At 40.0% G+C, this 12,587-nt stretch overlaps 1 protein-coding gene across 1 annotated transcript in view; it reads right to left on the reverse strand.

Annotated features, from left to right (window-relative positions):
- LOC110175781 (adhesion G protein-coupled receptor A3) overlaps positions 1-12,587 on the reverse strand; it is an 820,856-nt gene that overhangs the window by 97,811 nt on the left and 710,458 nt on the right. Inside the window, exon 16 of the mRNA XM_055162785.1 lies at positions 6,362-6,485. Coding sequence (XP_055018760.1) covers positions 6,362-6,485 — 124 coding nt within the window. The remainder of the gene's footprint in view (positions 1-6,361; positions 6,486-12,587) is intronic.

A 12,587-nucleotide genomic window follows, 5' to 3' on the forward strand; every position in this document is an offset into this window, starting at 1 on the left:
ATCGTGTGTTTTTAGCCAAGCGTGATGCATGAATTTAACTCATTGTTTATGGAACAAAGCCAATCTGCCTAAAAAATACACACAATGCTTTATATTAACACTTTAACACAAAGTAATACCTGCAGAAAACGTGACTACACAGCTTTTTTACAGGTTTATGGTTAAGAAAATAGCTTAGGTGAATTTGTAGTTCATTTAAATCACATCATTTTGGGAAAATAATCAAAATCAGCCCAACATATTGGCCCAAAAACGTTGGCAGAGCTCATCAACCATGACAAAAATCGGTCGATCTCTGGGAAAAATATCACTGAGGCTTGAAAGACACTGTGGATTTCTGCAGAATTAATGAATGAAGCACTAAACTCTGTTCATTTGAGGTGAGAGAAACACAATTTTATTACAAATTATGGGTAACTAATGAGCTCCTTTTGTTGCCAGAAAAAAAATCTAATTAAAAATGATCGGCGACAGAGGGTGTGGAGATAAAAAAAAAAAAAAAACAGAAATATGAGCCTGGTCACACCTTTAGTAGGGAAACATTAGTATGAGGTCAGTGTACATCAGCGGACACATGTTGATTATTATTTAATGACTATTTCGTATTAAACATGAAGAGCGTCTGTTAGCAGAGATTAAAACAGAACAGAGCGTGTATCCTGGGTGTCAGAACCTCGCCGCTCCTCTTCCTCTGCTCTCAAACATTGATATTCCACGTATCGGCGCTATAGCAGAAACACCTCATAAATATTGATTGGGCTGGAAACACAGTGTTTCTGTTTCTGCCCACGGTCGCTTCTAACCAGTCTGCAGGTAAAATCAGAGAGGAGAGAGCCACTACGACCTGAAACCAAACCAAACACAGCGCAGGAAATATTTTACCTCAAAATACTCAATGATCTGCAGAGAGAAAGAGTAGACATCAGCAGTAATAAACAACAAATTAGATAAGACCAGAACTAAACCAGGTCTAAACACAAGAGATACATTAAACTGGACTTGATCTAAAATAAAAACAGACAAACGGAGACTAAACCAAGTATTAATAATCCGTGTATCATTCGTTCATTCGATTTTCAGTATAAAACCAAAAATAAGAAAATAAAAAAGAACACAATTTTCTTCATTATTTGTCTCCAAAACCAAAATGAAAAAACAGATAATGATTCGCTTTTTCAGTTTTCGATTTTGTGTTTAAATGAAGAATGGAAAAAAATGGATAACGACCATTTCCCTTTTCTGTGACGTAAACTGCCATGCCGGACTGAACCAGGACTGAACCAGGACTAAAACAGGTCCGGGACCAGACCAGAACCAGACCGTGACTGAGACGAAGACTTAGACCAAGACCAGACCAGGACTGAGTCTGGGACCACACCGGGAACAGGAGCAGAACTGAGATCGGGACTGAGACCAGGACCAGGACCAGATCTTGATTGAGACCGGGACTGAGACCAGGACCAGACCGGAACCAGACCAGGACTGAGACCGGGACTAAAACTAAATCGTTTCAGTCCTGGTCTGGTCCCGGTTTGGTCCCGGTCTCAGTTCCGGTCTGGTTCTGGTCTAAGTCCTAGTCTAAGCCCCGGTTTGGTTTCGGTCTGGTCCCAGACCTGTTTTAGTCCTGGTTTAGTCCTGGTTCAGTCCAGCATGGCCGTTTAAGTCACGTAAACGGGAAACGGCCGTTGTTTGTTTTTTGCATTCTTCATTTAAACACAAAATCGAAAGTGAAAAAAACTAATTGTTATTTGTTTTTTTCATTTTGGTTTTGGAGACAAATAATGAAGAAAACAGTTGTTTTTTTTCATTTTCTTATTTTTGGTTTGATATTGAAAAACAAATTAATGAATGATACATGGATTATTAATCAGTAATAATCAATTATCAAGTATATTTTGTCATTTGGCATTTAACAGCCCATGAGCTCTATTTTAAACTATTATTTTTATGCATCAAGTAACTCGTCTATGTAATTTTTAATATTTGTGTTAGTGTTTTCATTATGTTGTGTTTCATGCTGTAAAGCACTTTGGTGCAACTTGTTATGGTTGTTTTTAAATGTGCTATATAAATAAAATGACTTGACTTGATTAGAAAAAAAAAACTGTATCTGGACTAGGTAGCTCTTATTATAAAAGGTAGATTTAAAAAAAACAAACGCAATATTAACAGTTTTTTAGCTAGTAGTAAATGCATATTTATGGTTGGACAATCTCAAGTTTCACCCAGTGGAGGGTCCAGCTCCATTGTGATGTTATTGTTTTGCCTGAAATATTCCACATTAATCACGTCGCATTAAACTGATCTGTGTTGCTTTTATTCAGTTACAAGTGTTTTTGTTGCATAAAATACCTTGACTAATATATTATAGGTACACCTCTCACCTGATCTGACCTGTAACTCGGCCCTGTGGCTTCACCTGATCATCTCCATGGAGTTTAATATCTCCATGGAGACAAGCAGGCAGAAAGTAACCAGAAAAGTTACATAGTGCACTTTTAAAAACACAGAAAAAGACAACTATGTCAGCCTGAAGTGACCCAAATCTGACTTTTTTGCCCCTATGTGACCTGTATCTGATCTTTTAGTGACAGTCTGAACGACACAGATCCATTTTTTTTTTTTCAAATGTGACCCAGGACACTTGGATACGTGATCCTAAAACCGATACATATCTGATCTTTTGGTTGACTGCATTCATCCCACCTACACGTCAAGTAGGCGCTCACAAATATACATGAACGTTCTTCTCATCATATGTGAAGCAGCGAAGCACATATCAATCCCACCACTCTTGGCTGTGACTCGGCTCCCACACGTTCCACATGTTCTACAGATGTTGCTGCCACTGCCCCCAAAACACCAGAGCCAAAAACCTCGTCCTTCTCCTTCTCAATCTCCTCTTAAAAACAAATAATTTGTACAAGTTCTGGCTCCGGTACGACAGCAATTTTACAATCTCCAATAGACATGCGGACGACCTTGTAAAAACTTTTTTTTTTGTGTGAAATGGATCTCACAAAATAATTAGAATTGAACATCAAGTCCTGCAGTCTGAACGTAGCCTTAAAGTCACAGTATCGATATCGGAACTTTGAAAAGCTGGATCTGTGCGTCCCTATTGCCACCTCCAGAAAGTTACACAGTATTACTTTAATGATTTTTCTTACATTATGATAGTTATTTCTACACAGTCCATCACCCAAGTAAGATTAAAAAGACTCAAACTGATCACTGACAGTTTTGAAACAGACGACAATTGAAAACTATTCGTCAGTTGTGTCACATTTAATTGGAAATGTGAATAATCTTGCAAAAAAATCCAAATTGAGCATTAAGCCCTGCAGTCTGAACGTAGCCTGTATGTCCAGCACAAACACAATTGGGATTAACTGAAGCTAAGACTAGACCAGGACTAAACCAGGACTAGAAAGGAACCAAACCAAACTTACTTTCAGCCTTAAAGGTTGTATAGAGGATTTTCCAAGGAACGAGAAATCCAGCGACTGTTTGTCCTTTTTCAAATGTTGCGCATGTGTGAAACCACCCCCCCTCCCCTACAGCTCCTACGTAGAAACGCCTCCTCCCTCCTCCTCCTTACGCCAGAAACAGGTTTGTTTACAGCCGGTGCTGCACATGACTTGTAAACAACTAACTACAGTGTTGGTTAGGCAAGACGGAGAAGTGAGGAGCGGAGGGGGGGTGTGCGGACATTTCGTGCGCTGACAAGAAGTGAGAAGCAGGGCGAAGAACGGAGCAGGGAGAGAGGAGAGGAGTGAGGAGTGAGGAGAGGAGAGGGGAGCGGTGCGCGGAGATTCCGTGAGGAGCAGGGAGAAGAGCGGAACGGGCAGAGAGGGGCGCGGAGATTCCGTGCGAATGAACTAGCTACTACTACAACACGCAGCAGCAAGCGGACTCTTTCTTTGCCTTGAAAATTAAGTTTTCAGACATAGGATATCGCATTCGTGTCCTGAAAAACGTTTGTCTAGCTCTTGGAAATAAAGTACGTTTTCATAATAAGCAGAAGTTTCCTGTCCAGGAGTAATTTGGCGACCAGTGCGTCAGTCTTTAGACCCTTGCGTCTGCTTCAGTCGCGCCATCGCTGGAATGAATCTTCAAGAATCACCTTAGTTTGGTTTCGCTGCTTTTCCCCTTGTCTTCTTCTTTCAGCGACCTCAAAAATGGACTTTGTTTTGCAGCTAACTGCTCCTGGATTCTTGTCGCCATTGCAACAAACTTTGTGCGAACTGCGAGGAAGAATATAGGTCAAAAAAAGCCGCTAAGAACTGTTGCGTTGGTGGAGTAAACAGCGTCTGTGCGTCTTGCGTCTGTGGACTGTGTGACAGTCGTACGTAAACCACGTACCGGCGGCGCAGGCAAGTCAGTTACGCTAGAAACGTAGGGAGATTGATTGACAGCCTGTCAGCTCACAGATAACGAGGCAGTGTCGTTATCTATTGGCAAATGTTTAGCCCCACCACGTCCAGAGTTGATGAATTTTTATTCTCTTTTTTTTGGTCATCATAATTACAAGGCTACTGCACCTCTATAATCTATCATTGACAACTTGAAACAAAAAAAAATCCTCCATACAACCTTTAAACTGACCTCAAAACAGAACCAAACCTCCAGGAACACACGAGAAACAGCTACGGTAAATTATTCACATTCACAATCTCCCCTGAAAGACTGAACCGTTCTCTCTCTCGGTCCACATTTCTAGTCGTGACCCGGAGTAACGCTGCGGGACGATGACGGGGGCTGTATTTACAAGAGCATGAATCACCGGCCTGCGCGATGACACTTAAGCAACAAGGGTGACCACTTCCACACCACAGAGAATAACAAGAGAAGCAGGGGCAGCACAGAAAAGATTCAATAGCCAAAGAAGGGTCAATGCTGAGCTGCCGCCTCGACGTTACCGACGCATCAATACACATTTACAATCTACGGTACAGCGGAAGACGAGAACGACCGGGACAAAGGGAAATCATGAGAGTGTTGGACTTTCAAATGAGAATGAATGAATGAATTATGTGAGGGATGAAGAGAGAATGCAGGTCTGGACCACGGAAACCAGGACGGGAAAGAAAAGGGCCAATCAGGTCTGAAGAATGAGCACAGGAGAAGTAGACCGAAGCCGAAACCAGGACTAGACTCAACGGATCTAAGCCAATAAAGCAAAATATGGTAAAGTAAAAGTACGTACAGGTGCTTTTTCACACTCAACAAGCACAAGGATCTACAAAAACACTGCAAATTTCCATATAAATGCACATTTTTCCAGTGTATTTTAGCAAAAGTACAGTACAGATATATTGTGTAAGCAGCATTCAGGTCAACATATTTTTGTGTACAAGGTCATGACTTACTGCAACCAGGAAACATACGTAACTTTACAGATTTATTTAACAGTCTGTGGCTTCATAAAATGGGCATATTGACATCTAAAAGTTCATCGGACGTGGAATTAATTATCAATGTTTTAATTGCAGAAACACTTGTCTTACTTTCAACTCACCGAGAACTAAACCAGATCTTAAATCAGGTCTAAATGAGAACTAAACCAGGTCTAAACAAGCCCTAAACAGGATTTAAGTGAGAATTAAACCAGGTTTAATGGAAACTAAACCAGGTCCAAATGAGAACTAAACCAGGTCTAAATGAGAACTAAACCAGGTCTAAATGAGAATTAAACCAGGTTTAAATAAAAACTAAACCAGGTTCAAGTGAGAACGAAACCAGGTCTGAAATCAGGTTTAAAATCTGTTCCAAATAAGAACGAAACCAGGTCTAAGTGAGAACTAAACCAGGCTTAAATGAGAATTAAATTAGGTCTAATTGAGAACTAAACCGGTTCTAAATGAGAACTAAACCAGGCCTAAAATCTGGTCTAAATAAGAACTAAACCAGATCTAAATGAGAACTAAACCAGGTCTAAATTAGAGGAAAATCAGGTTTAAAATCAGGTCTAAATGAGAACTAAGTCATGGCTAAATGAGAACTAAATCAGGTCTAAACAAGCCCTAAACCAGGTCTAAATGGTAACTAGATCAGGTCTAAAATCAGGTCTAAATGAGAATTGGTAAATTGGTGACACTGGTGATCTAAACCAGAGCTAAGAGACGCCTGAACTTGGAAAAATACAAGTCCCAAACCCCCCAAAAAACAAGGACTATTACAGAACTTGATCAACACGATTAGCAGAGAGTGGCCTTGTTACGCAGGCGAGAGAAAGAAACATTTTAAATCAAGCTCGTGTACATCCCGCTCTTCCCTCCTCTCTGAAATGCCCACACCTCGGTACAGTTCTAATCATGTCGGCGGACAGCGCAGAGCGAGGACGACGCGTGAAACTCACCGCCTGACAGATGATGGGGTACTTGATTCGATTGATGCCTCCTGCGAACACCGCGAAGGTCAGGGCCGTGTGGAAGCAGAAGTTTAGCAGCGTGTGCCATCCTTTTCGGCTAATCCGGATCGCACTGGGGAAGAAACACAAAAAACAAACAAACAGGTAAACAAATAAACAAACATGCGTCGATGTGAGATGTGTCCTTCAGAGGAAACGCAGTCGGGTTTTGAAGAATGTTACTCACAACATGAAGGAGTCGATAGGGGATTTTGAGACGGATTAAAAGGTAAAAAAAAGAAGGAAAAGACAAAAATTCACATATTGTTTGTCCAAAATTATTCCTCGCTTTCAAAACACATTCTGAACATCCTAATTATTCACCGCAATGAATTTATAAGTGCTTTTCACAACTAGCATGCGAACAGCGCAGCATAAACTGTGTATATAAATGGACGTGAGCCACTGTGTTCCAAACATCACATCCAATCCACTTTATTTATACAGCACATTTTATAAACAGACCGTTTTCAAAGTGCTGCACAGACAAATTAATACAACAAAGGATAGTTAAGTATAAATAAAAGCAATAAATAAAACGTAAAATGCAAAAAAAAAAAGCTAAAAATTATTTTCAAAAAGAATTTAAAGAATGCTAATAAAGTTAAATTAATAAATAAAAATAAATAAAAAACACGGAGGACTGCACAACTCCATCTGTCCATTTTCTTCTGCTTATCTAGGGCCAGGTCATGGGGGCATCAGTCTAAGCAGGGACTCCCAGACTTCTTTCACCCCAGACGCTTCCTCCAGCTCCTCCAGAGGGACCCCAAGGTGTTCCCAGGGCCAGCCCAGAGACATATGTGTGTTATGCATATGTGTGTATAAACATTTATATTGACTCTATGTACTGGATATCTATGATGTGTATATGTATGTATGTATGTGTGGATATGTTTTTGTATATATATATATATGGGTATATTTTTGCAAATGACAGGTAAGAATTCCAAAGGTGATATTAAAAAAAAAAAAGATTATATAAAACAATTGGGGTAGGAATCCATAAGTTGTTCAAACTTCATCCTCCTCCGTTTGAGCACCAGGTCCCAAATATGTTCACGCACATATCACTATTTTTGTTATGGTTTTTGAATCTTGTTGTACCTGGCTCAAACAAATAAATAAATTAGATAAATGAATAGTCCCTCCAGCGTGTCCTTGGGTCTTCCTCTCTCAATGTGGAGGAGCAGCGGCTCTACTCCGAGCTCCTCCCGTGTGACTGAGCTCCTCACCCTGTCTCTAAGGGAGCGCCCAGCCACCCTGCGGAGGAAACCCCATGATCTTATACTTTCGGTTGTAACCCAAAGCTCATGACCATAAATTAGGGAAGGAACATAGATTGAGCAGTAAATCGACCTCTTCAGCACTACAGTCCGACACAGCGACCGCATCACTGCCAACGCTGCACCGATCCACCTGTCAATCTCACGCTCCGTCCTCCCCTCACTCGTGAACAAGACCCCGAGATACTTGAACTCCTCCACTTGAGGCAGGGACTCTCCACCTGATGTTTTTCAGTCAACGATTAACAGTGTTGGGAAGGTTACTTTTAAAATGTATTCCCCTACAGATTACAGATTACATACACCCCAAAATGTAGTTTGTAACGGAATCCATTAAATTACTTAAGGTGAGTAACGTAATCTGAATACTTTGGATTACTTGATTTGCTGTAGAGAAGCAAAGACGAGGAAATCTTCACATAAAATGTTTTGTCTGCTAAAAGAAAATTAAAAGCCCAGATTTTACTGAAGCAAATTAAAAATATTATTGATAGAAGAGAAGGAGACATGGTCCACAAAGCATGATTTAGTCCTGTTAAATCATATTTAGACCTGGTTTAGTCTTGGTTTAGTCCTGGTTTAGTCCTGGTTTAGACCTGGTTTAGACCTGGTTTAGACTTGTTTTAGACCTGGTTTTAGTCCTGGTTTTAGTCCTGGTTTAGACCTGGTGTAATCCTGGTTTAGTCCTGGTTTTAGACCTGGTTTAGTTTAGACTTGGTTTAGACCTGGTTTAGTTAGACCTGGTTTAATCCTGGTTTAGTCCTGGTTTTAGACCTGGTTTAGACTTGGTTTAGACCTGGTTTAGACCTGGTTTAATCCTGGTTTAGTCCTGGTTTCGACCTGGTTTTTAGACCTGGTTTAGTCCTGGTTTAGACCTGGTTTAGACCTGGTTTAGTCCTGGTTTAGACCTGGTTTAGACCTGGTTTAATCCTGGTTTAGTCCTGGTTTCGACCTGGTTTTAGACCTGGTTTAGTCCTGGTTTAGACCTGGTTTAATCCTGGTTTAGTCCTGGTTTAGACCTGGTTTAGACCTGGTTTCAGACCTGGTTTAGACTTGGTTTAGTGTCCGGCAATGAGTGGAATTACCGAGAAAAAAAAGAAAAGGGGAATAGCTCAAAATGTGAAAACAGGAAAATACCGCTGTGTAATCCAATTATTTCAACAAAGTAACTGTAATCCAATTACCACTCACTGAAGCAGTAACTGTAACAGAATACAGTTACTCATAAATTGTACTCTGATTACGTAACTCCGGTACATGTAATCTGTTACTCCCCAACACTGACTATTAATAAGCGAAGCAAGAAACTCTGACCAATGAGCTCCTTCGTTTCACAAGCGTCACTGAAAAAGCATCAGTCTATTTGCATTGTGTGTTACATTTATATTTCGAAGTGTTTGAATATTAAAAAAAGTTTAAAAACACAAATAATAAATGCGTTAACATAGAAAAATCAAACAAAATACTGTAAAATAAAGTAAAATAAAATAAAAAATCTACCAAAATTCAACAAAATATCAAAAAGATTCAACTACTTTTCAAACTAAAAATGCTGAAACGATAATTACACCTGCACTATCGCGGCGTCAGGACAGAGGTGCGGTCAGTGAAGCATCACACTGGGAGAAAGACACAAACTCATTCATTAAACCGAACAACCTGCAGCCCTGACCTTCACACACACCCTCAAACAAGCCAATTTAAAAGAACAGTGCCTCACAATAAGGAAATGCTACAAATCAATACAACATACTTTAGTTACATGTATTCCTTTATAGTGGAAAACTCTGTACGGCTCTGTTCTTCTGTGGTCTAGTGTAGTGGTTTATAAAAAGTAAACAAACATGACGTCGATACGGACCAATTTAGAGAAGTTTTCATGGACTAAAGCGAAAAAGAGAAAGATTCATGGACATGTTGACACGATTACATGATGTTTTTTAATTCCGAAATTGAATTAAATAGATCAAAATTTAAATATTCTCCTTCAAGTTTATATGGAAAACACGTTAAATCACTTTTATTCAATTCCGCTCAAAGTCTGGGGGTGGGGAAGAGTTCTGATTGGACAGAGACACAAAAGGATTTACATCGACCGGAAGAAAACAAACACTTCAGCTGTTTTTTTTTTGTTTTTTTTTGTCGTCTCAGTTTGTCGTTACGCTACGGACGCAAACGTGATCCAAACTTTTTCCGCAGTCGTTCCGATGATAATGAAGCAGCAGCCGGAGAATTCTCGCTTTACGCTTTACGTCTGTCGGCTGAGGAGGAGAAGGGAAGAGTGTCGGAGAAGGGAGGAAGAAGACAAACTGAGTCAACGGCTGCTCCACCTCAGCCCACTCCCGCATCCCACTCACAAATCCAAAGAGACGTGGATGAAAGTCCGAAGTGAGGACTGGTGGAGCCGGATCGTCCGAATATCGTCAGAAGGGTGACCCAACGAACATGCGCTGAACGACCCGAATTATTTTGAAGAAGAATAAACGTTTTCATGATCGAGGAATAAAATTATCTGGCTTTGAAATCGGAATAAACCACATATTTACTTCAGAATTACCGTATTTTCCGGGCTATTAGACGCGCTCTTAAGCCTCTAACCGCAACAAAAAATGACCGAGCACGACTTCGGTAAACTACAAAGCCGCAAACACGCAGAGCTTTCAGCGACCGCACAGAGAAACACACCCGCAGACACACTCATCGCTCCACGCCGACGAGGAACGGAACGGAAGGAACGAACCGAAAAAGCGAGCGCAATGTGCCGCTTCTAGACACGACTGAACAACTGAGTCACTGCGAACACGCCGACAATCCAGCGATCCCAGACAGCACCCTCCCTACACGCCACAACTGAACAAAGCCCAGAGTCACCGTGAACGAAACAAACAAACAAAACCACTGATCCATCCAACTGTTGTGTTTCGTTTAAAGTCCGGTGCGGTTTATTTGTGAAAAAAGTTCGAAAATAGACCATTTTTATAATCCAGAGCGCCTAATAGTGCATAAAATACGGTAAGTTTAATTCCGAATAATCATTTACATTAGGAATTAAATGTTTACATGGTCTTTTCTTTTTAAAGGAGAATTCATTTTTGTTCAGAACTAAACTATTTTTATTCAGAATTAAAGCTCTCATGTAAACGTGGAAAGTATGGCTTTAGAGGTCTGAGCAGGACACAATTTTCTGTTTCAGTTTCAGAATTTTCAGACAGAATTTCCGCTCCCGCCTGCATCCAGAGAGAATTGTAATTTTCAGTCCAACTCCCGCCCGCATCTGTGATATTTTGTCCCGCTCCTGCCAGCAAATTCTGCAAGATGGGGACGTTCGCTTTCTTGAACTCTATCAAACACGGAGAAGCGGAAAGGAATTGTCTAAAATGCGCTTGAAATTAAACCACATCTGCAAGTTTAGGCTGCTTAAAATGTTTTTATTAAGCTCAAATGATGCATGATAGACATACATTTTTCATTTGTATATTTTACTTTACACTCATATTTAGTTTTAGATTTCTTGACAAGCAGGTGGTGAACCATCTACCAGAAAAGTTACTAATTGCGCATTAAGTATGAGGTGAAATGTTAAGAAAGATAAAACGCGTGAACCCACTAATCTTGAAATCGCTCATATCGTCATAGTCCGTGCTGCCAAGTGATAAGGTTTGTACGGTAATTTGCACCAATTTTTATGTCGTTTGTTAACACATTTTGAAATCTGGTTCACCATCTGACATGAGTAATAAGTGCAGCTTTATTGTTTCCGCTATTTCTCTTCCTGACAGTCGTGTCTTCGTCGTGATTCAACATCTGAGTGAGAAAAGGACTAAGTGGATGGGGCTAGTATTGCATTAGATTTATAGCCCTTTTTTAACTTTACAATTTTGTGCATTATTTATTAACCATGCTTCATACACTGTGATCGTAAACCTGTAGCTCTCAAACTTTACACCACCGAAGATTTGGCTTTAGAAGTGCCAGCAGTATGGAGTAAGAAAGCTGTCAAAAATATTCGTGCGCGTAAAATAGAAATCCGTGCATATTTGGCTGTAGTTGCGCATAAAATAAATATTTGTAAACTCTCAAATGACTCCAGTCGTACATAAAATATATTGTGTGTATTTTATCCATCAGAATACGAATTGAAAAATTACGACGTCATGAATTACAATCACGAAATGAAAATTTACGATTACGCTTTCATCAGTACGAATACGAATTCACAGACGGAACTTTACTGTCAAAAATACGTCATCACTTCACAGACATTATTCATCGAGCAGAAGAAACATCGATCAAGATCAAGACTGCGCAGCTCAAGTTTGTAGCAGAGGGTAAAAACAGAGTGGCTGTAGTCGTGAATGTTTTAATCTAAACATACAGAGAACCTGATATTTGCTAATTGATCCCTGGGAGAACGTTACGTCGGATGTTCGCCAACTGGCTCCACTATGTTATCTAACATATAGGTGCAATTTCCCGTTCAGAGGAGGTGTTTCTACACAATATTATACAGCAGCGTTCGGTTCCGAATTCAAGTCATTTTACAATAGATTTTAATTAACCCACTTGTTGGTCGTTCTGTTGTTTTAGCTACAAACTTGCTGTCTTGATCTTGATCGATGTTTCTTCTGCTCGATGATAATGTCTGTGAAGTGATGATCGTATTTTTGACAGTAAAGTTCCGTCTGTGAATTCGTATTCGTACTGATGAAAGCGTAATCGTAAATTTTCATTTCGTGATTGTAATTCATGACGTCGTAATTTTTCAATTCGTATTCTGATGGATAAAATACACACAATATATTTTATGTACGACTGGAGTCATTTGAGAGTTTACAAATATTTATTTTATGCGCAACTACAGCCAAATATGCACGGATTTCTATTTTACG

This window comes from Boleophthalmus pectinirostris, unplaced genomic scaffold (genome assembly GCF_026225935.1).
Source record: "Boleophthalmus pectinirostris isolate CB_2022bp ecotype Guang Dong unplaced genomic scaffold, ASM2622593v1 HiC_scaffold_5, whole genome shotgun sequence".
Taxonomy (NCBI): Eukaryota; Metazoa; Chordata; class Actinopteri; order Gobiiformes; family Gobiidae; genus Boleophthalmus; species Boleophthalmus pectinirostris.